The sequence below is a fragment of the Vicia villosa genome, linkage group LG6 (genome assembly GCF_029867415.1).
Source record: "Vicia villosa cultivar HV-30 ecotype Madison, WI linkage group LG6, Vvil1.0, whole genome shotgun sequence".
In the NCBI taxonomy this organism is placed as follows: domain Eukaryota; kingdom Viridiplantae; phylum Streptophyta; class Magnoliopsida; order Fabales; family Fabaceae; genus Vicia; species Vicia villosa.
Window position 1 is genome coordinate 137,494,946 of NC_081185.1, and position 25,377 is coordinate 137,520,322.

General features: G+C 31.2%; 1 protein-coding gene across 1 annotated transcript; it reads left to right on the forward strand.

Moving 5' to 3' along the window:
- The first annotated feature begins 13,540 nt into the window (after positions 1-13,540).
- Positions 13,541-17,918, forward strand: LOC131612495 (sugar transporter ERD6-like 7). Its single transcript, XM_058884288.1, has 18 exons — positions 13,541-14,480; positions 14,579-14,641; positions 14,836-14,925; positions 15,035-15,094; positions 15,180-15,245; positions 15,358-15,423; positions 15,557-15,632; positions 15,758-15,822; positions 15,913-16,005; positions 16,116-16,196; positions 16,385-16,469; positions 16,620-16,663; positions 16,753-16,815; positions 16,907-16,966; positions 17,046-17,099; positions 17,205-17,264; positions 17,384-17,498; positions 17,597-17,918. Exons 1-18 carry the CDS (start codon positions 14,295-14,297, stop codon positions 17,710-17,712), a joined length of 1,443 nt encoding a protein of 480 aa, XP_058740271.1. The 5' UTR covers positions 13,541-14,294; the 3' UTR covers positions 17,713-17,918.
- The last annotated feature ends 7,459 nt before the right edge of the window (positions 17,919-25,377 follow it).

Genomic DNA, 25,377 nt, shown 5'->3' on the forward strand with positions numbered 1-25,377 from the left:
AATGTGTATTTTAATTTATAGGATTTGATTAATTAAATTAATCGATTATTAATCATCGCGACCAATAAATTTAGTCGAAACGAATAATAATTTAAATCCTGATATTTGGCCAAGGGCCAATGGGATTGAGGGAACCCTAGTGCGTTAATAAACTTTTTAGAGTTTTTTTTTTTGTGATCTAGAATATTAATTAAAATTATTTAAATAAATTAATCGAGAAAATAGTCGGATATAATCGGGAGAATAATCCTAAAGAATTATAATTTAATCCTAATTACATTGTACTATTGATTCAAATTAAAAATTTAAATCATATATATATATATATATATATATATATATATATATATATATATATATATATATATATATATATATATATATATATATATAACACAATTTCAAGTTAACTATATAATTATATAAATTATTAATAAAACCTGGAATAAATCCTGTGTTGTGCATTCCTGGGAGAGTATGATAAACCTCCAGCTTGGTATATGTTAGATTAGGATTATTTGAGATCCTGTGGTACATGGATGAGGGTTTATCGTGGACCTCTATAGCCTTGGCGCACTGAATTACGCAAGTAAATGACTGAAAAAATAACATGGCTGAGTCAACCCTGGGCCCCACAGCTATACGGATAGACCAATGGCTGCAGGAGAGAGACTCTTGAAACTTTGACCATCCATTTGCTGTGCGCCACGCGCCTGGAGAGAGGAAAGGATGCTGACGGACCAATCCCATGAAGACACGCAATCGTCTTCTTCATGGGGGCTGCATGAATCGTGAAAGCTCCTCCAAGACCGTAAAAACGCAGCTCCTTCCTTCATCTTCTCATGACCATAACTCCCTCGATTCTCCACGAAATCAAACAAAATTTGAATCAAAATTGTAGTGCTAAATGCCATGAATCCAACCATTATAAATTTGAAGCAAATAGAACATTGTATCGAGTATAAAGTCAAGCTCAAAGTTACGGTTTCAATATATTTCCATAACATAAACACATTATTAAATTAGAACAAAACACGATTATTACAGCAAAGAGATCACCCATATCTTCTAATTAAAGTATGGTGAGTCTAATGGTATGATTTGTTTGGCTCAAAACCGGCCATAATCATGGAAACGAAAAAGAAAACCTTTGTGCCCTAACAATGGCAAATGCTTGTCCCTGCGTCAAAGCTCATCACCAGCGGTTCAGATCTTCTCTATACACTGCCAGGAACTCAAGCATACAGTTAAATCAAATTAAAACGTTTATAATGCATGATACATAAGTTTGAACCTGTACATAAATGATGGACGCGTGAGGCATGTTTGGGGCGTCATGGCCCTTAGCTCTTGATCCAATCTTGCTCCTTAACTCCTCAGGGATGACTTGGAGCTGTTAGAACGAATTGAAACTTGGAGAGACGGATTTATGACCATGCCCTAGTTCTTGGATTTGTGGAAGTTTGGAGAGAGTCTCTTGAGGCAGCCCCTCCTCCTAATTTTCGTCCTCCTCTCCTCTCCTTATTACTAAGCATATATATCACTTGAATTAGGGTTAGGTTTGGGCTTGGATATTGACTTATTAGTGAGATTGAAATTTCCTTCAAGTATATATTAAATGCTTCTATTTCATGCCAATTTCTCTCCATATATTGTACCAACGAATTCTTGGCACTCTTACCATATTATTTGGGCCTCCATATGATTTAAAGATAAACCCCTTTAATTTGTTTCATAACTTTGGTGTTTTTACTTTAACTAATTTGATTTTTTTTTTATGAATAAAAATCTAAATAAATTAAATAATAATCACAAAATTATGAGGGTGGCCTTAGAAGTCCCTATTAGGCTTAGGATCATGTTTGAGATGAAAATATTAGGCCCATTAGCTCAAAAATCTAATATTGGTCACTTTGTATTTTATGCATTTCCTCAAAATCGTCCCACTTGTACCAGGCACATCTCCTTCAATTTTTATCATATGGCCATGTTCTAGGACTTTTTAGAAAGCTTAGAGTGTCCTCTAAACACTCCTTTTGGTTTCATCTCCATTGAAGCTTCCATGCTCAATTTATGAGCTTTGACCCAAAAGGTATTTTTGTTGACCTTTTCGGAGGACCTGTAATGTTTTTGTCCATATCTCCCAAATGGTGCATTTCTTGATCTTGGGCCCAACATCAAAATTGTAGAGGATGAAATTTCCTCCAGAGTAGGCTTTGAGTGAGGAATTTCTGATACTCCATGTAGAAGTTATGGCCAGTCAAAGTTGAGTTGACTTTTCCTATGAAAAACCCTAATTTGAACCTTTGCATTTGTTCATCTCTGAGTTTTTATTAATGGATCATGATCAAACTTTGATCAAATGACGGATATGACCTCACATACTTGATGTTGACCAAAAATCTTGAAGTTTGACTGTATTTTGGCTATAGTTGACTTTTAGGTCAACACAGTCGATTATTGGTCATCTGAGCCATTGAGTGGGAAATCCTTGGGATTAAAGCTTAATAATTGTCATGGAGATACATTGAGACATCTTGAGATCCATTTGAGGCCTTAGAAATTCAAAATCCTCTGATAAAGTGCAAACCCTAGCTTTGAGACCCTCGATTAGGAGAAAGTGACTTGAATGGTCCTTTGAACCTAGAGCCATTGAAGATGAATAGAGGAGGGCAAATTTTGGGGTATGACAGTTGTCTACTCCAACTTCTTGGAAGAAAAAAAGTTGAAGAAAGACACTTCGGATAAAGTCTTTATACAAAGGATGGAGATCTTCTTAGTACCAACTCTCAACGTCTCTTGGAATTTATTTTTAGAAAAGACACATGTGCAAGTTATCTCCTCCAGCGCCTCTTTTATTTCTTCTATATAAGGAGCTAAAGACTCAATGGAAGATAACAACAAGAACAATAATTGAAACTATACTCTAAGATTTCATATATTTGTTGTATTGCACATAGTTTTGAGATTTATTATCCTTGTATATCTTAGAAATCTCAAGAAACAGATCTTTTGATTGTGTTGTATTATTTGTGTATCTATGATTGTATATCAAGTATATCTTGTTGTATATCCTAAAAATTTTGTTTACAATCTTTAAAGTATCAAACCAAGTGTTTTATCAAGGAAGTATCTAGCTAGGTTGTTTGAGCAAGGAAGTCCTGAACTGGTGTGTTTAGGCAAGGAAGTCTCTGAAGGTTAAGAAAAACACAAGAAAGGGGGGTTTGAATTGTGTTTTCTAACAACACTTTCAGTTATCCTGGTTCACCTTAGAAAAGGCTAATCCAGTCCACCCGCCAAGTGATTTCGCCTTAGAAAAGGACCTAATCCACTAATCTTGAAAGATTACAAACAACCTCTAAGAATCTAGAAAGACACCTTATCCCTCTCAAGTATACAGACTAACAACCTAGTCACTTGAGGAAAACAAATCTCAAAAGATTTACAAATGAAATGTTTATAAGATATTGCTTCTAAAAAGCATATTTAAACATCAAAAAGTTAAGCTCAGATGTTAACATAATTTTATGAGCAACAACACTTGTGTTCTTACAGATTCTTAGAATTTAGATTTCTCACAATGGAATGTTTAGTGCAGTTTCTCTACGAACTTTCTTTCTATCTTTTTCTCTTTGAAGTTTATTTGCTGAGTTTGAAAATATAGATGAAATAACATTGTAGTTCATTGTTATTATATATATATTACCATGATTATATGACCGTTGAAAGAGGACAAGACGACGCTTTCCTAGACGCAACAGCTCCAAAAGACTTTGGGAACAATGAGCACACAAATGGCGGAATCGTATAGTGCATTCTGCAAAAGTAGAAAAGGTGATGTACTTTTGTACTATGTTGCTTCTTTTGTAAGTTTATGATCGTCCTTCAGTTATAATATAGTTCTTATCTGAAGTTGAGCAAGCGTTGAGGAGATCGAGTGACGCAAATGTTCCATGAGAGAGAATCCTTCAGAAACAGAAAGAGGTCTTCAGAGTCAAGAGTACAGCTTATCTGAACGACGCATTCTGATTTCTGAACAGGAAGTAGCAAGCGTTTTTGAACTGAATTCTTATATTTGAATAGTTATTTTGCTTCAGAACCTTTATTGATCCTCTTCTGATGAGTTGTTCAACATTCTTCAGAACTGCCGACGTCTTTTCAGAATTGGGATGAATAGTTTTTCTGGTGAGTGATGACGCTGATTCTGATGATTATCTGGACAACAATCCTAATCAATCAAAATAGTGAATCTACACTCTTAATAAACTATTAGAGTACAAATTGTTTCAATCAAATATATGTATTATTATCATCAAAACTTAAAGATTGAATGCAGAACCAATCCTTGTTCTAACAATCTCCCCTTTTTGATGATGACAAAACCATGTATTTTGATGTAACAATTTTAGAGGGTTATATCACAAAAATAAACAAATCAGAGTTTAGATAGAGAAAATCCCCCCTGAGTTGTACGCACCCCCCCTGAGTCAAAGACCTGTAAGTTTTAGAAGTAAGGATAACTGAACATTGTTTGAAAGACTCCATCAAAATTAAACAAGCTGATTCCATTTGGTTTCATTTTGCTCTTCCAACTAGAAGACTAATTCAATTTTAATTAAAAATAACTTTATGTCAAATTAATTTATTGCACTTCCATCACAATTATTCATTCCCAATGTTGCAATATGTCAGTTGCAGAAAAGTCATGCTTCTATTTCTACATTTCAAACCCCATTGTTACATCTCCCATCTTTCTCATCCCTATTCTTATTTTCATCTTCCTGGCCTAGCCTTTCATATACAAGTATTTCTAAGGTTTCATTTTTTCTTCACAATTTTATTTTATATATTTCATGTCTTTTCAACTTTGAATTTCAGATTGTATTTTGTTTTTATGTTTTACCACATTATTTCTTTATCCGTTTTGTATATTTATGGTTTAGAAACACTGTGTTGTATATCTTTTTTTGTTATGATTATAGAATCTTAATGTTCTTTGTTATCTATTTTTCGGTTGTGTTAATGTTTTGTTATGTTTAGGGTTAAATGACTTTCACCCCCTGCAATAGTAGCGAGATTTGATTTTCCCCCCTATTAAAATTTTTTTTTGTCCTGGCCCCTTAACAAAAAAATTCTGTTTTCAGACACCCCCTATTCCATGTTTGGCTGACTGGGCTGGGAGAATCTTGCTGACTGGGCGCCTGATTTCCTTGTTTGGCTGACGTGGCTGCTTTGCTTTGGAAATTGTTTGGCTGACGTGGCTGCTTTGCTTTGGAAAGTTTGAAAAAATTGAAAATAAATAAGTTGCAAAACTAGGATTCGAACCCAGGTTACTTAGGCTACAGCGTTGGAAGCTTACCACCACACCATGCATATTTAGTTGTTTATTGTTGCTAAAGAGTGTTATATATTAATACTTCATTCTTTTTCAATAACATATAAATTAAAACTGTAAAAATATTTAAATAATTATATAAATGTATTACTTAATAATTACATAATTATAAATTATTTAAATTTATTTTAATTAACATTTTTTTAATAATTTTATTTAAATGTTTTATGTAATAAACATTTTTAATAATTTTTCTAATAATTTATATAAACATTTATATAACTATAAAAAACATTTATAAAAATATTTATATAATTAAAAAAGCTGTACATAATTATAAAAAAGCTCTTTTTTAAAATTATTCAACTTTTAAAAAACATTTTAAAAAAAGATTTATATAATTAGAACGTTTTTAATTATAAAAAACATTTATATAATTAAAACATTAATTAAAAATACATTTATATAATTATAACGTTAATTAAAAAAACATTTATATAATTATAAAAAAACATTTATATAATTAAAACATTAATTAAAAACATTAATTAAAAACATTTATTAAAATTATTAAATAATACATTTATATAATTATAAAAAAACTGAAGAAAACATATAAATAAAATTATTAAAAACGTTTATATAAATTAAAAAACTTTAATAATATAAATATAAAAAAAGCTGTACATATTTATTAAAAAAAAAAACGTTTATTAAAAAAATTAAAAACGTTAATTATTAAACTTTATTCAACTTTAAAAAAATTATTCAACTTCATTAAAAAAACGTTTTAATTAACATTTATATATATTATATTATATAATTAAATAATACATTTTAACGTTTTTTTTAATTTTTTTTTTTTAAAAAAAGCTGTACATATTTATTAAAAAAAAACGTTTATTAAAAAAATTAAAAACGTTAATTATTAAACTTTATTCAACTTTAAAAAAATTATTCAACTTTATTAAAAAAAACGTTTTAATTAACATTTCTATATATATTATATTATATAATTATAAAAAAAAACTTTAAAATATTTAATTTACGTTTTTTTATAATTATTTAACATACAGTTTTTTTAAGTATATATGTACAACTTTAAATAATAAATTTAAACTCAGCTTTACATATAGTATAACAGGAGCAATCTTATTTCAATTAAAACGAATTGGTTTAGTGGTTTGGGGTTGGTTTATATCCATGTTCTCATGGGAGACAATTTTTTTAGAGTTATTAAGCATAATATTCAATAAGCAAGCCACGTCAGCCAAACAAGGAAATCAGGCGCCCAGTTAGCAAGATTCTCCCAGCCCAGTCAGCCAAACATGGAATAGGGGGTGTCTGAAAACAGAATCTTTTTTGTTAAGGGGCCAGGATAAATTTTTTTTTTAATAGGGGAGAAAACCGAATCTCGCTACTATTACAGGGAGTTGAAAGCATTTAACCCTTATGTTTATGGCTTTCTTTATTATGGTGATGGCTTTCGTTGAAGTTTGAAAGAAGAAAACAAATTCTCTCACACCTCTTATGTTTCATCTCTTACCTTTTTTTTATTATTCTTCTCTTACCTTTTTTTTCCTTTCTTTTTCACAATACCGAGGCAAGAAATTTGACAACTTATTTTCTTCACCAGGTGAGTTTTTCATTCTTTTTTATTCTTACAAAGTGTATTTTGATACTCAAAATTGGTGATTTTACAACGCAAAAGCTTGGCAATTTTGCAACACAAAAGCTTGCCAACAAATTTGCTTTCACATGCATTAATCTAGAGGTCGGAATTTAATTTCTACAAATTATTTCTATTAATTTTTTGGTTTTTATCTTGAAATTTTGATTTTCTTGTCTTTTGAAAAAAATAATTTGATTATGTAAATGATATCAAACTTTATTTTTTTTACGCTCACCTGATTGCCTATCAATTTTATCTTGCTTTCTTACTGTAGCGGTGAAATTGGTGAGACTTAGCTCTTTTTTTTTTTAAAACAGAGTCACCATCGCGCTTTATTATTTCCAAAAGGAATAAGAGAAAGAGCGAATAAAACCCACAGAAGTTTTTAAAATCAAAACTAATAAACTTATCAGAGATTTGGGTAAGGGGATTTGTTATACAAAGGGAAGGTTTTAAGCACCCCTCATATCCATGGTACTCCATGGGAACCTCTTTGAAAATATTATTGTTTTTGTTTGTTCATGTATTTTGAAAATCATATATGAACTTGTTTAAAGAGAGTGTGGGGATGGGAAAAGATGTTTTTGAAAGTGAGCTCGATAAGACATCGCATCTTAGGCCTACATACCCCTTTAACAAAAGGGAAGTCAAAGCTTTTGTAGTTCCTCTTAAAAAGGAAAAAGGGCCAAAGTGGCCAAAATCTTTTTGGGTGTGAGCTTTAAAACACTCACAGATTTTTTATAGAAGGTTAAGCTTTAACAATACTTAACAATTTTAAAATAAGAAGGGACTAAGCTTTAACAATACAAGGTCAATGAGTTAGGAGAAGTTTCCCTGGGAATAATTCTTCTCTTAACACCAAGGTTTTAAAACAAAGAGACCTAGCTTTAATAATACAAAGGTCAATGAAATAAGAGTAGTTTCACTAGGAATAATTCTCCTCTTAGTACCAAGGTTTAAAAAACAAAAGGGTTTGATTGAGCTTTAATAATACAAAACCATAAGACAAGTGAAAAACTTTAACAATACTTTAACACAAAAATAAAAGAGATTGGAAAAGAGTTTGAGCACCTTGACAATTTTAGTCAATACCATTCTCATTCCTTTGGATTTTCAACAAACAACTTAAGCAAACAATCAATGGATACCTCAAGTGTGTGTGTGATAACATGTGTCACAAAAGAACAAACAAGTAAGTATGATAATCATCAATGATAATGAACAAGAATATTTGTATCTTTGGATGAATTCATATATGAATGAATGATGGATGATGAATGTTTAACTTATGCATAATGGTTAGATAAACAAAGTATGATAACAACAAGTACAAAACACATGGATAGAAAATCAACAAGTATATTTACAAAAGATAATGATTAAGATAAACATATAAGTACAAAAAGCATGGATTAAAATCAACAAGTATGTACAAGATAACAGGTTCATGGATAACAAAGATCAACATGTTTTTGGATTAGGACTTTAAATTAGAGTTTTAAAGTAAACACCTAAACCTAATTAATTTTAATAATTAAATACCAAATCCTAAAAGAGGATTGGTCTAAGGGTACATGGGGAAGTCAATGACATTAAATCCTAACCCTAAACAAATATGTAGAAAATCATACTAAGTCTCTTTGAAAAAAATATTCAAAAGAAGTGATTTTTAGTTGATTTTTAATATATAAAAGACATGTTTTTGATTAATTTTTAAATGATAAAATATTAAATATTTTTTGAGTTTTTTAATCATAATATAAAAATATGCAAGATAAATGAACTACACAAAAAAGGAGTGAAAAGGATTAATTTTCCTATTTTTTTATGATTTTTTGAAGTTTAGTTAAAAATGAAATAAAACTAGTGCTAAAAATAAGCTTTTGGTCTTAAGAGGGGTTGAACTCAGGACCTTCACTATTGAAACACAAAACTTAACCACTGGGCTAAGCGCGCATGTTTGATCAATAGGCCGACTCAGCTCAATATATGTGTTAAACAAGTGAATGAAAATGTAAGAAAAATAAAATCAAAAGGTCTGGGGCGAGGGGGATTCAAACCCCAGACCTGTGAGATGCACTAAGTACAAGTCTGGTGACCAAGTGACCTAAACGATGAATTCGTTTAATACACGCCTTCCACTAAAAATAAAAGAAACAAAGATTTTGAAAACTGAAAATGGAGCCAAACTCGATCTTGTTCTTCTTCGTTGAAATAAAAAAACAAACTTCCAAGGCCAAATTCGAGTTCCTTCGATTCTCCATCAATTTTAAAATGTAAAACATCAAAGTGCTCAGAATTCAGTCACGAATTGAACCATGTGATTAACATTAATTTAAATTCATTCAAACTCACGAATTTTCCATAAATAAGTATGAACCCTAAAAATTCAATTTCAAATTAAATGCTCAAATCAAATAATTAGGTCCTAAAAGCTTAGGGCTATTGTTCCCTACATGATTATGAACAGATTGGTAACAAGAAATAATCAAAACAAGGCTTAAACAAGTGTGCTCTAATTCAAGGTTCTTACCTCTGAAAATAGGGTTTCAGTTCGTGCCTGGAGGTATTACAGAAGTGCTCTCATGATCTGAATAGCTTTTATGACCTCCAAGGAAGCTTTCTGGGCACTTAGAATGGATTGATCACCTCTGCTTCCTCTAGCTCGATTTCACCTACAAGCAAGAAAAGTTATGCCTAAACTCAATGTTCTAGGTGTTACAGATCTGAAACGGGTGTTTGGATAGCTTCTATATGTGATATAGAAGGTATCTAACAAAAAAAAACCTCAAAACGCACGAGCCAAATGTGAAATTCAAAGTTATGGTTCAAGGTCACTCTTTAATGGAGGTTGAAGGGAGATTTTCTGTTTGGGGCCTTTGGTGAGTGTTTAGAGGTTATTGATAGCTTGCATATGATAAATAGAAGCTGTTGGAAAGGCTAACTTGGTAGGTTTGTGTTTGGTTTGGATTTTGGCAAGTTGAAACCTTAAATGGACCTTTAATGGAGTGAAAATGGTGATTTTTGTTTAGAGGGGTTTTGGGAAGTTATGGAAATGGTAGAAAGCTTCTAAATGATATTTAGAAGTTGTTTGAAACCTTGGTTGACACCTAGAACTTGTGGAACTCAAAATCACTAGAAAAATGCAAAGATTAGAAAAATGAGAATTTCAAGTGATAGGTGACTTGGAGAATTCTGGAATGTTTGATGAAAGATGCAAGGGCCTCTATTTATAGGCACAAATTAGGGTTTGTGGAGTGAAAAATCTCATAGTTTTTAAGTTCACATGTGATACTTGTACCTCTTTACTTGTTTGTGAAGAAATGAGAAAGTTATGGTTTCAATGGTGAAGTACAAGGACCAAGCATGCATGTGATACATTATTCTGCAAATTAGGAGCTTGCTTGTTGGATTTAAATTGCTTTTGGTGCAAAGGAGACATGGGGGAGGCTCAAGGAGAGTGCACTTTGCAAAAGCAATGCTTTTCTAGAATGGAAGTGTGACCTTTATGCCATTAATGAAATGATCACTTGAATCATAGCCCTAAAGAGCGTGTAATCTTTTGATTATGGCCTCTTAAACAAGTTAGAGGGGCTGTACTTTGAAGATTCTTGTAGATTTGAACAAAATTCAAACTTGTTCTTCATGTTCATCTTCATTTTTAAAGTGTTCATGGAGCCTTCTTCACAAAATCATATCTCTTAGCTCAAGCAATGAATTTCCATGTTATTGATCTCTTTGGAAAGCCCTTGCTACATACTTCAATCCAATTGTTAAAATTTTTCTCAAACTCCTTTGGGATCATGGAGAAAAATAGTCATAAAGTTGAGAAAATCTAAGTGAAAAGACTTCAAAATTTTCCAAGTTTTTTTGAACATAATCTTCAAAATTCCATGTCATTTTTTGAAGAAATGTTCAGTGTGATGAGTTGTTTGTTTGATCAAGATCTACAACTTTCATGTTTGGAGATTTTTGAATTTATAGGCAAAATTTGGAGTTCCCAAAATTAGGTCAAAATTCACTTAAAACTCTAATTTTGATTTTTGTTGACTTTTTGATTCTTGATGAATTTTCTTGATTTTCTTTGGCCAAATGTCTTCAATAATCATATGATGATGATTTGAATCCTTAAAATTTCATAGTTGGCCATTTTTCTCAAAAGTCAATGGTTGACCCACACAATTGACTTTTTTCAAATGAACTGCAATTTTGTGATTTCCAAATGAATCAAAGTCTCCTCTTCAAATGAATGATGTGAATGGACTATAATGTTGATTTGGATGCCCTTGAATCATGGTTTAAGTCTTGGAGCCATGTCTTGATTAAATGTAAACCCTCAAGTGTAATTAGGTCAAAACCCTAATTTGGGGCCTCAGGTGATCTTGAGAGTTATTGATCTTGAATTGGACTATCCTTGAACTTAGATACTGATGAGAGAACCTTTTAAACATAGGAGAGTGCTTAAACTTCCTTGTGGGCCTTAAAACCCTAATTTGCTCAGTCTCCTCTTGATTAGTCTCTTGTCATAGAACACAAGTAACAAATAACAATTTTTTTTTTTTGTATTTTTGGGTTAATAAATGATATATGCATAATGATAATGATGATGATCCTACTCTTTGGAATATGGTGGGATCTCAGTAGTCAAAAATTAGGGTACAACACTTACAACATAAATGACTTTACAAAATTAAACATGTTTTTAATCTTCTAAATATAACAATTTTATTTTTCATCTCTTTAAATATATTTTTATAGGGCTTAAATGCACTTTTGGTCCCTGTAAGTTAGCGAGTTTTTCATTTTTGTCCTTGTAAGTTATTTTTTTTTGGTTTGAGTCCATATATCTTACTCTTTGCTTGAGGTTTAGTTCCTAAAGCCAAAATCCGCAGGAAAATATGTAGGTTTCCTGCGGATTTTCCTGCGAAATTTCCTGCGGATTTTGATTTTAGGGACTAAAACGAACACGAAAGTCAAATATAGGGACTCAAACCAAAAAAAATAACTTACAGGGACGAAAATCAAAAATTCGCTAACTTACAGGACCAAAAGTGCATTTAAGCCTTTTTATAATATAGATTATGATTTTATCTAAATATTTTTATATACGAAAAATGATATTTATGATCCAAAATTTTTTTATTCCAAAAATAATATACGGGAAAAAAGAATCTATTATTGATCTAAATATTTTTATATACGAAAATTTATTATTGAACCATATAATTTTGTAAACGATGCCTAAACAAAAATAATATTTGTATACGGAAAAAAACTCTATTATTGAACAAAATATTTTTATATACAAAAAATAGTATTTATGATCCAAAAAATTTTGATTCAAAAATGGTATACGGGAAAAATTCTATTATTGATCTAAATATTATTATATACGAAAATTTACTATTGGTCCATTTATTTTTGTAAATGATAATTAAACATAAATAATATTTGTATATGAGAAAAAATCTATTATTGATCTAAATATTTTTATATACGAAAAATGATATATATGATCCAAAAAATTTTGATTTAAAAATGGTATACAGGAAAAAAAATCTATTATTGATCTAAATATTTTTATATACGAAAATTTACTATTGATCTAAATATTTTTGTAACTGATACCCAAACTAGTAATAATTGTATACGAGAAAAAAATTTATTATTTATCTAAATATTTTTATATACGAAAGAGCCAAAAATGGTATACAAGAAAAACATTATTATTGATTTAAATATTTTTAAATACGAAAAAAATTATTATTGATTTAAATATTTTTAAATACTAACAAATTTTATTATTGATTTTTTTTTACTTTTTTAACCTTCTATTTATATTAAATATATTATATAAACAAATATGGATATCAAACCAGAATTACCCGTACGTGTACACGAGTTTGTTACTAGTTATACATAAAAAATAATTAATGCCTACAATATCTTTTAAAAAAACAATTACTCTAGTTAATTATATAAAAACATTGGTAAATTCTAAATAATTTATTTTTCCATAATATTTACATAAAAAAATATAATTTCTTAAGTGAAGAGTTCAATTATGTCCATATAGTATTTATTTTTGGTTATTAAATCTTAAAAATTGATTTATGGAGCTTGAGTCTTGAGAATGTGCTTAATTCTATTAGATGTTAATAATTTTTGTGTTGGAACATTTCATACAAAGTTTTGTTCTAATTTTAAACGCCCTTGTGCTTCCGGAGATACACATCAGAATTTTTTTTTGGCCAAATTTTGATTTTTACTAAGGTGCATTTACGGAATGTTGAATTATTTTGAAGTTTTTTCAGTTTAAAATACTTGCACCTCCGAAAAAAATTTAAATTTTAACAAAAAAAAATGCTTTTTGATGTGTATCTCCGATAATAAAAACATAAATGGAATTGCGATAGGTATCTAAAGATTGATTGAAATATTCTCTTAAAAAAAACTTATTTTTGTCATTAGATTAAAAAGACCTTCATTCATGGTTGTGTTTCATTACCATACTGATTTTAGCCCTTTCTCTCTGTATGTACCCACTTATTTCTCTCACGTCTCACGTTTTATCTACCTCTCATGGTTGCATCCATTTCTAGTCTAACCCTCACGCAAAGAAAAACTATAGCAACACAAATAGAACAATAATTCCCCAAATCAGTAACTTGTATGGAGTAATACCCTATAGAAATTAATAATTCAATGATTCTCCAACACAAACAATCATACAAAAACACATAAAATTCAAATTTATCAATTTAAATTGGTGTGTAGGGATCAATCCTGGTTTAGTATCACATCAACAATACCCCTAGATTTTTCTTCCTCACATATGAAATATCATGATAGCAGTAAACAATCCAGCATAGAGGAAGACTCATGGCGGAATGAGAGCCTTGATGGTGTTTACGGCGGAGGAATGCTTCATGGCCTTAGGAGTGTCGGTTACGTCATATTTTAACTCAAACCGTTAGATAAATCTATTGGTATACAAAAGTGGTTCATCAATGAACTACTTATTTGATATTTATCTTTAAGCCATTAACCGTTTGTTTTAGACATATAATGTACATAGTAATTTAAAAATCTTTCTATAACTCAGAGATTTGCAACTAATTAAATAAATTGCATTCCTTGTATAGAAATAACAGCACATACTTACTTGAATTCGAATCATTTGACATTTTTTTTCTATATAAAGCCAGACACTGTCATAATCATCATTCATTAGGACCACCAACTCGAAGGTGAAGTAAGATTGTACACACATTGATAGAAGTGAAGATGGGAATCAAAGAGGATGTTGAGGGTGGTAAGAAGAGAGGAGTAACAGAACCATTGTTAGGGGAAAACAATAACCAACTTGTCAATGAAACCAAAGATCATCATCATCATCATCATAATCATCCATGGATGGTTTACTTCACCACATTCATTGCTGTTTGTGGTTCTTTTGAATTTGGTACTTGTGTAAGTCTTTATTTCAACCCTTCTATCTTTACCTACTATAAACCTCATCAATAGTTGAAATAAGCACTTATAGAGTAATTGTTATTTTTATTTTCCAGACTGGATATTCATCTCCAACTCAAGAAGCTATCAGGAAGGATCTTAATCTGTCTTTGGCTGAGGTTAGCCACAAATTATTCAAAATTTGATTCAACTTCATGATCCTTAGATTAATGAAAACTTATGAAATGGATCTAAAAACTCATGATTATTATCATGCACAAAAATGTTTGTATTATTTCCTAGTTACTGGATTTGATTCATGTGGTGGATTTGATGTTGTTTTCTTTGATTTTTGCTGAATGAATGAATGCAGTACTCCTTGTTTGGCTCCATCTTGACTTTCGGTGCAATGATTGGCGCAATAACAAGTGGACCAATTGCTGATTTAGTCGGCCGAAAGGGGGTAATTGCAGGAAAATGATTATGATTATTTTAAAATTAGCTTCCAAATCATTAATTATCTTTATTATTTGAGGTATTCATTAAAAGTTGGTTTTGGAATGTATATGCAGGCAATGAGAGTATCAAGTGCTTTCTGTGTTGCAGGATGGCTTGTTATTTATTTTTCAAAGGTTCTTCACACACAACCTATCTGATTTTTTTGTTGTCATAACTGTTCTCCAAGGATTAACTGATTGGCTTTTCTCTTGTTCTCAGGGTCCAGTTCCTTTGGATATTGGGAGACTAGCAACAGGATATGGAATGGGAGTCTTTTCATTTGTGGTTCGTTGTAGTTCTACTTGTTCAATGAAACAATACTCAAACTTTCATTTTTAAACACTTGCTTATGTTCAATTTATGTGACTTAATATTTGATGTATTATTATCATATAAGGTTCCTATCTTCGTAGCAGAAATCTCACCAAAAGAACTCCGAGGAGCCCTCACTACCTTAAATCAGGTATATTTTTGCTAAACATTGTGACTCTATGATCATCATAGTAACTTAATAACCATCATTATATAAGTATCTAAATCAGTACGCAATGAAGGTAGCATTGTCATACAAGTTTGTTTTTCTTCTTCTTTTGTAGTTCATGATTGTTCTTGGGGCATCCGTGTCATTCGTAATTGGAACAGTACTTTCATGGAGGGCTTTATCTTTAATTGGTCAGTTTTCTTTGCAATTTGAATATAATTTCACTAAAAAGAAGACTATATATGCAGAGCGCGATTTTAGAACAGTATAAGTTAATTGAAACTTGTAAGTACTAAATAAACGTTTGGGATTACAGGACTTATTCCTGCTGCTGTGTTGCTTTTGGGTCTATTCTTCATTCCAGAGTCTCCTAGATGGCTGGTAAGTAATAAATTTCTATATAAAATTTAAAATATAAAGTGTTTAGCACAACACCAAGAGTGTCGAGTACCGACCAAATAATGACTGCAGGCAAAGAGAGGACGGTCGGAAGATTTTGTGGCTGCATTGCAAATACTTCGTGGTAAAGATTACGATATATCTCAAGAAGCAGAAGAAATTCAGGTTACAATGTGTTGGATATATTTCTGTGACTTTGCCTTCACGCACAATATTTAAGACAGAATTTCAAATATAATGCAATTTTAAGCCGGTGTATTTGTTCTGCCACACAGGATTATATAACTAGTTTAGAAAAACTTGCAAAACCGAAGGTGTTGGATTTGTTTCAAAAAAGATATTTACGCTCACTCACGGTAGGTAACTATAGTTCCACTATTGACATCAGTTCATTTTCTCTAAGGGTGTGTGGAAAATGATAGTTTATTTTCCACCTTCTCATGTTATTGTTGTATTAAGCAAATCTTATGTGCTTTCCATTCAAAATTTTCATTTTATTTTTCCTTAATCCAATAAGTACAAATTTTTATGTATTCATGACCAGATCGCAATAGGGCTAATGATCTGCCAGCAATTAGGTGGAATCAATGGAATTGTATTTTATGCCAGCAGTATTTTTGACCTAGCAGGTACTTACTACTCTAATCATAACTTGTCATTCAAAATCTGACATTTGCGTATGACCTATAATTCCCAATGAAAACGCGTTTTAAAACTTCATGAAGAACTCTGTTTCTTATTTTGTTTTGGTGTATTTGTGTATTTTAATTATGTTGTAGGATTTCCTTCCACGGCCGGGAGTATATATTTTGCTATTAGTCAGGTTCTTATTTTTAACTTGACTAGTAGTCATTGAAAAGTTTAATTTTTTTCCTTCCAAACTATCTCAATCATGTTTTTTTAATTTCGCAGATTGTAATCACAGCTGTTGGAGCAACCCTCATAGATAAAGCAGGCAGGAAGCCTCTACTATTGGTAAATTCAAAACACGAAACAACTTATCTTCAAACTTTACTTATCCTCTTCATGTATGATATTGTTATTGTTATTTCTTTGTTTCAATTAGGCATCTGGATCGGGACTGGTTGCAGGATGTGTGTTTATCGCAGTTGCATTCTATCTTAAGGTACATCCACACTAAAAGCATTATAGCTTCAAGTTTTTAGTCCCAATATCTATAAAAGTGATATCCTTGTGAGTAACAGGTTCATGGTGTGGGTGTCGAGGCAGTCCCAGCACTTGCTGTAACCGGCATACTTGTATGGCTACTACTCTTTCTCTGTTGATGTTTTCATGTTTAACACATCTCAGAAATGTGAAGTCATTCTCCATGTGACATTTACTCTTTCTATTACTGATATTAGGTCTACATAGGATCATTTTCAATAGGAATGGGAGCAGTTCCATGGGTCGTGATGTCTGAGGTACGCCCTGGTCCCTTCGAATTCATCAGTTAAAAAACATGTTTGCTATATCAGATTTAGTGTGATTTTACTTGGCAAAAGATGGCACAAATTTTACTGAATTATTACTTGTGTTGCAGATATTTCCTGTGAATATTAAAGGACAGGCCGGAAGCATAGCCACGTTGGTGAACTGGTTTGGTGCATGGCTATGCTCCTATACTTTCAACTTTCTCATGAATTGGAACTCTTATGGTAAATATATTATTTTTCAGCTTTATAATGTGACAATCATTTTGTCATTTATGTTCTAGAAGCCAACGTGCACGTTTACTTGTATTACTGATTTTCAGGTACATTCATTCTTTATGCTGCATTCAATGTAGTAGCTATATTATTTATAGTTTTAGTAGTTCCAGAAACCAAAGGTAAAAGCCTTGAACAATTACAAGCAGCCATTAATGCATAGGAAGCTTGCGATTTGCAGTGTTTGGTGGAACAACATAGGATGCAAGATGGTGGTTGAATAAGTAGCCTAATTTTTTTTAGTCTGTTTGGTTTTATATTTGATTATTGAATTCACTATTGTTATAATTCACATTCATTGTGCTGATGTAATTGATTCATGAAACATACTCCAAAAACAACCTAAACAATCCTATCAGAGTTTTTTTATTTTATTTTTGACACAAGAGTATATAGATATTAGCTACAAATACTCAGATTATGTATGGGCAAAGAAGAGTACAATAGTAGTATTTGTAAGACAAACACACACCATGAAGTACTAAATAATTATTCAAATTGAAGATGAAACCTATGAAAAAAGAGAAGGAAAAACACCACTACTTATGTGCGTAGTCATGGCTATTTTATAATAAATTGAGTTAAACATCAAATAACCTTAAATGCTTTCTAAGAAAGAAAAATATCAACTAATATTCTTAAAACACTGTTTAAAGAATACAAATGATAATTTTTATACAAAAATGGATGTATTTAATATTTTGAACAATGTTTGAAATATATTTACATGACAAGGTTTCATTTCATTTTAAGAGCACGACGATAATCAATTTTAAGATAAGTGATTAGGTGCGGGAATAGACTGCGTCGAGGTAGGTTTTATAAAGTTTAAGTCTGTCTTATTAAAAAATATCAAAGCTTAGGCCTTTTTTTTATTTAAAAAACACTACTACGAAAAAGTCATACCACAACGGTTGAAAAAGTGATACTATAAAGCTTGACCAACTGTTGTGAGATAAAGATTGGTTGTATGTAAGACGCATATCACCATGGTCGCGCGACTGTGGTGGAAGCTAGGTAGCGCTCATCATACCACAACGGTTGTAACTGCGAACCATTGTGGTATATATTTAGTTCATTAGTTCGACACCCACACTACTACAAAACGCGCAAACAACAACGTCATGTTTACAACATATTCATATACACTGTAGTGATATAGGTTAAAATTTTCGTGCCCAATGAGTTGCGGGATTTATCAACAGTAATTTAATGACAGTTGATTTTAAACACCGTAGTAAAAAAATAATGTGTAACACGCTTCGATTCTCAACTACTGCATTTTTTCCAATTTTTTAGAGTACATTAAGTGTGTTCCACCTACCTCCATTATTTAAAAAATAAATTGTAAATGATTTTACAACGGTTAATACACTAACCATTATTAGAGGACTTAAGTTTCCACTACAGTTGCTTTGTCCAACCTAGATTAAAGGGTTTACAGATAAATTAAAACAAAACTTATTTCGTATTTCTTTCATAAGACGCCCTAGGTGAACAAGCGAGCCAGAGACGACAGAGATGGCGTAATCTTTACCCTCTTCATATCCATTCATTTGGAGCTCAAATCTTGACCCTTTTTGTTCATTTGTTTCTTCAGCTTTCCAGTACGGTATTCTTCAACATCTTCATTCGTTTTTTTGTTTTGTTTATGTTGTATATGCTCAAATCTTCACCCTCTTCATTCATTTGATTCTTCAGCTTCAAAGTACGGCACTCTTCAACATATTCATTTCTTACGTGCATAAGATTCTCCAGCTTCGAAGTACGGTACTCTTCAACATCTGCATTCTTTTTTTGTATGTATGCTCAAGTCAGTATAAGAGTACATTTTTCATATGCTTTAGGTTTAGATTTGATTTAGTTTTAGATTTTGGTGTGTCATTCACATTATTATACGTGTATAATAAATTTCAGAAGTTGTTATGGATCGTAGTTGTATGAAAGCCGATAGATTAGGTCCAGTTTATGAGAAAGGAGTTCTTGAGCTCCTTGAATACCCTGATAAATATCTTCCCGAAAATAATGGAATCTTTTATTGTCCTTGTGTTGTTTGCACAAATATCAATAAGGGTACAAATAACGAAATATTTCAGCACCTTTGTTGTGATGGTATATATCAAAAGTATATAATATGGACGTGACATGGTGAGGTGGATAAAGAGGAAAGGTGGACGCCACAAAGTCAAAGAGTGGAGGAAGATGAATATATGGAGGATCAACTAGAGGATATGTTCCATGATATTGGGGAATATTCTTTTAAGAATGCTCATATTTATGATACCTTATGTAGTGATGAATACACCTATTTATATAAGGGATGCATAAATTTTATACGATTGTCGGTGGTGTTAAAGCTGTTTAATATGAAGGTAAAAAATGGATGATCAAATAAAAGTTTCACAAAATTACTTGAATTGCTAAAGCAAATGTTATTAGAAGATAACAAATTGTCGGATCGTTGCTATGAGACCAAGAAGATATTGTGTCCAATGAGTCTAGAGCATATCAAAATACATGCTTTCCCTAATCATTGTATATTGTATAGGAAAGAGTATGAAGACTTGTATCAATATCCGAAATATGGTGTGTTGCGTTACAAACTGAAGGCGAACAAAATAGTGATGACGATGATTATGACAATGTTAGTAGGAAGCATACTCCTGCAAAATTGTTATGGTACTTGCCAATAGTTTCAAGATTTAAGAGACTTTTTGCTAATTTGAATGACACAAAGAATCTTAGATGACATGCAGATGAAAGGACTCGTGATGGAAACATTTGCCATGTAGCTAATTCGTTGCAATGGAAGAAAATTTATTCGTTGTTTCCAGATTTTGGAGTTGAGCCAAGAAACCTTAGGCTTAGGCTTTCCACTGATGGAATGAACCTCTTTGGTAATCTGAGTACTAATCATTCTTCGTGACTTGTTTTTCTTACTATTTACAACCTATCTCCTTGGTTGTGCATGAAGCGCAAGTATATACTGTTAAGTATGATGATTTCTGGACCACGACAACCTAGTAACGACATAGATGTTTATCTAAGTCTAGTAATTGATGATTTATGACTCTTGTGGGATGAAGGCGTTGAAGTTGATGACGCATATTCTGGGGAAAAGTTTAAGATGCTTGCAATGTTATTCTGTACAATCAACGACTTTCCTGCTTACGGTAACTTGGCTGGATATAATGTCAAAGAACATAAAGCGTGTCCAATTTGTGAAGATAGTACTTCTTATCAACAACTTGAGTTTGGAAAAAAGACTTTTTTACCTTGGGCATTGAAAAGTTCTAAAACCCGATCATCCTTATCGTAGATTACAGAGGGCTTTTAATGGTGAGCAAGAGTTTAATAAGACTCCTGAACCTTGAACCACGGATGAAGTTTATCAATGAAAGAAACACATTAATGTTGTCTTCGGGAAGAGAGAAAAATAAAAAGGAGCAGTTGCAAAAAATATATGGAAAAGAGGTTCATCTTCTTTGATCTTGCGTATTGGTCAAGTCTTGATGTTAGACATTGTCTTGATGTGATGCACGTGAAGAAAAATTTGTGTGATAGTTTGATTGACACACTTCTAAATATTCCAGGCAAAACTAAAGATAGTAAGAATTCATGTCTTGATATGGAGGCGATGGGTATACAAAAACAGTTGGCTCCAATAGAGAAAGGAAAAAGAACTTATCTGCCTCCAGCATGTCACACTTTATCTAAAAAGGAAAATAAATTTTTCTGCGAGTGTTTTCAAGGTATTAAAGTTCCATAAAGTTACTCATCAAACATCAAGAAACTTGTATCAATGAAATATCTCAAGTTAATTGGTTTAAAATATCATGATTGTCATGTATTGATGCAACAACTTCTACCAGTGGTTATCCGTGGGATCCTACCAAAGAATGTGAGAGTAACTATAACGATATTGTGCTTATTCTTCAATGCCATATGTAATAAAGTTCCTGATTTCAAAAAGTTAGATGAATTAGAAGATGCGGCTGCAATAATCTTGTGTCAATTGAAGATGTATTTTTCTCCATCATTTTTTGACATTATGGTTCACTTACTTGTTCATCTAGTCAGAGAAATCAGATTTTGTAGTCCACTTTATTTAAGGTGTATGTATCTAATAGAGCGATATAAGAATATCTTTAAAGGATATACGAAGAATCATCAACGACCGAAAGCTTCAATTGTTGAAAGATACGTCACTGAAGAAGCTATTGAGTTTTGTACAAACTATTTGTCGGAAGCTGATTTTGTAGGAATTCCAAAGTCTCGTCACGCTGATCACACAGACGGAAGAGGTATTCAAGGTCTAAATGTTAAGTCAATGGCTCGGGATGTAGTTATTCAAGTACATTTCTATATATTGAATAATATAAATGAAGTTCAATCTTTCATAGATACTCTTAAAAGACTTTTAAGGAAAAAATATCCCTGAATGAGTGACAAATTGTTATTGATAGAGCATAGCAAGAGATTCATAGATTGGTTTAATAAAAGTGTATCTAATGATCGTAGTGCATATGAGATACTTAAATGGTTGTCGTACGAGTCAAAATTTTGTGTCATTACTTGGGGTGCATACGACATTGGTCATTATACCTTTTATACAAAATCAAAAGATAATCGTAGTGCAATGCAAAATAGTGGGGTCATGGTTGAAGCCGAATCAGTGTATTCCTCTAGTTCGAAAGATTAGAATCCTGTATTGGCAACTACCACATTTTATGGTGTCATTGATGAGATTTGGGAGATTAATCATGTTATTTTTAAAGTGGCTTTATTTAAATGCAAGTGGGTTCCGAATAATAGTACTGGTGTACATATTGATAACTTAGGATTCACACGGGTCGACCTTGGTAAGTCATCTTTTATGATCGAACCACTCATCATGGCTTCTCAAGCAAAACAAGTTTTCTATGTTACCGATCCATCGAATATATCGGGGCAGGGACGGATCTAAGTAGAGTAAATTGAGGTCAAGTGACTCCACTTGATTTTTTTCTTTAAAGCTAATAATAATATTGATATATTGACCCCACATAAAATATCTTAATGTCCCCACACCACTCATTTACTAATTTTATACTCTAGGAAACATAAATGTGACATTTAATTTTACTTTATTGTTTTTATTTTCAAAAGGAAATGCAAATTAAAAAATGTATTAGGAAGTTGTATAGTTTTTTTTAACTAAATTTGCATAATACATAGAAAGTGATATATTTGATGGTGTTGAAAATGAAATTTTTTTACAACACTTTCAAAATATGAAGACACGTAGAGAGCAATTATAATTTTGGAATATTAAGTTGTTTTCAATTTTTTTTATACACATTAGTATTTTTTTTAATATTTAACTTTTTAGATATACATTATCATTATTTTACACATAAGTATTTGTATGTTTTTTTTATGAAAAATTATATTATTTGATTCTAATTTTTGTATAAAAAAATTGACCTTGACCCCGCTTATTAAAATTCCTGGATCCGTCCCTGTATCAGGGAAATGATCAATCGCTCTCCAAAGAAAATACATTCCTCTTAGTGATGAAAGTCTTGATATTTCGTCCACACCTTCTTACACAACACAAGTTCCTACCTCATATGACGAAGTTGATGGAGATGTTGTCCATGATATTCGAACGTAATTTATTCTTTATTCATAATATATTCATGTATGTTATAGTTTCCAAGTATTTTTATTAACAAGTATAATTATTTGAAATTATAGGTCTTTAGAGTCAAGACACCAAGAGACAAGACACCAAAACACCAAGTTACAATTATGTGATGTTATGTAATGTGTAAACTGTAGATTGTTTGTTCAGGTACAATTGAATATGATACAATTATGTGATATTATGAATATGATACAATTAACATTATTTAGATAACTTTATCACAAATGTCATTTTTATTTTCTGATGTGATATGGTGAACAATAATACTGGTTTAAAAATGGGATTAATTATAAAAGCAGAATAATATTTGTTAATTATGCAGAAAATTTAACAACGGTTATAGTCATACCCGTTATAATATCTCGAGCGCTATCTAGAAAAAATATCAACACGACGCAGCTGGGAATCGAACCCATGACCATTAAATTTATCGCAACATTTTTCTAGAAAACCGTTGTGATAGGTAGCGCGCTTTCCAGTTTATTACAACGGCTACTAGGCCGTGATAGTAAGTATCATATATTTAATGGGACTCTACATAACAAAGCAAGAACAGTTTATTTGGAATATTGTTACAATTTCACCACGGTTAGAGTTGATAACCGTTATGGAAAGTACCCCGAGTTTATTATAAAATATATAGATTGCTTGTTTTTTTTTCCTATACCTCATTAAACATATACAACCATTAAAATTGATGTAACAAATAATAATTTAAAATTTTAAGTTAGTCTTGAAAAACAACTTAAAGGAACCACTGTTTTTCAAATTGCATTCAAACCGTAATTCATCTTTTGCTACTTAACACATAGTATTTGGTTCAATGACCTAAGTTCTTCAAAAAAAATGGTTCATTCCTAGTTTATTTTGCAAAGCATCAATATTTTGACTATTTCGGAATCATCATCACCGCTACCATCATCATTATTTTAATCGATGATGATGATTCTTATGATGATAGCAATGAAAATGATTCGGAATATCTCAACAAATTTGATATTTTGCAATTTAAATTAATATAGAACATGTTGAGAACGAATACATGTAGTTGAAGAGTATCAACCGATATAAGTGTATGTGGAAGAGAAAGCTTCCACATGAGGGGGACCATTGTGTATCAACTCACACTTGAGGGGGGTGTTGAGAATCAAGTGTGAGGAAGAAGTCCCACATTAGTTAGAAAATGGAAGATTGAACACTTTATAAGTGAGAGAACCCACACACCTATCACCTCGCTTGACCCTCCCCCGATTGTTGCCTCTAACAGAACAAACCATTGATTTGAAGAAATTTGGACAATAAATCAAGTTCTATGCGTTAAAGTGCGATAGATGAACTGATCAAAGTTGCATTTTAAATATAACTTAATTTTCAAATTATTATTTTCTAATCACTTTAAGTGAACTCACCTTCAATGAAGGGTTAGTGAAACAAACAATCTACATACATTATAATAAACACGCTGCCAAAATACCTTCATAATTCTTATATTGCTTCTCCATAGCAACATAAATGATTTCAACTTTCAACATAGAAACAACCTTCAAAATGCTAACTTGTGTTGGAAACATAAGCTATAAATGTAAAAAAAAAAAAAACCTTTTAATGTATGAAATTATATGAAAACCCGTTTAACAATTATAAGCTATAGCCTGTGTTAACAGAATCTAAACATAAACGAATATATATATATATATATATATATATATATATATATATATATATATATATATATATATATATATATATATATATATATATATATATATATATATATATATATATATATATATATATATATATATATATATATATATATATATATGGACAGGATCAAATGACAACAATGTGTCAAACGTAGTAATATGACAACTCCGAAAACTCTTTATCGCATTTATATATAACAAAATTCACTGTTTGATAAAAAGCTAACATCAAAAATCAATTGATATGTCAAAGAGAATGAACAAAATTAACGGTTTTATTAAAGTTTTGTAAGACGTTGATTTTTATGTATCTCTTGACATATCATAGCTATCTCTATATTCGGACCATAATGCCTGACGTGTGGGATAGAGAAAGATTCAATTGTATTCCTTCTTTGAAATACATTTATTATAATATTCAAAATTTCGGTGG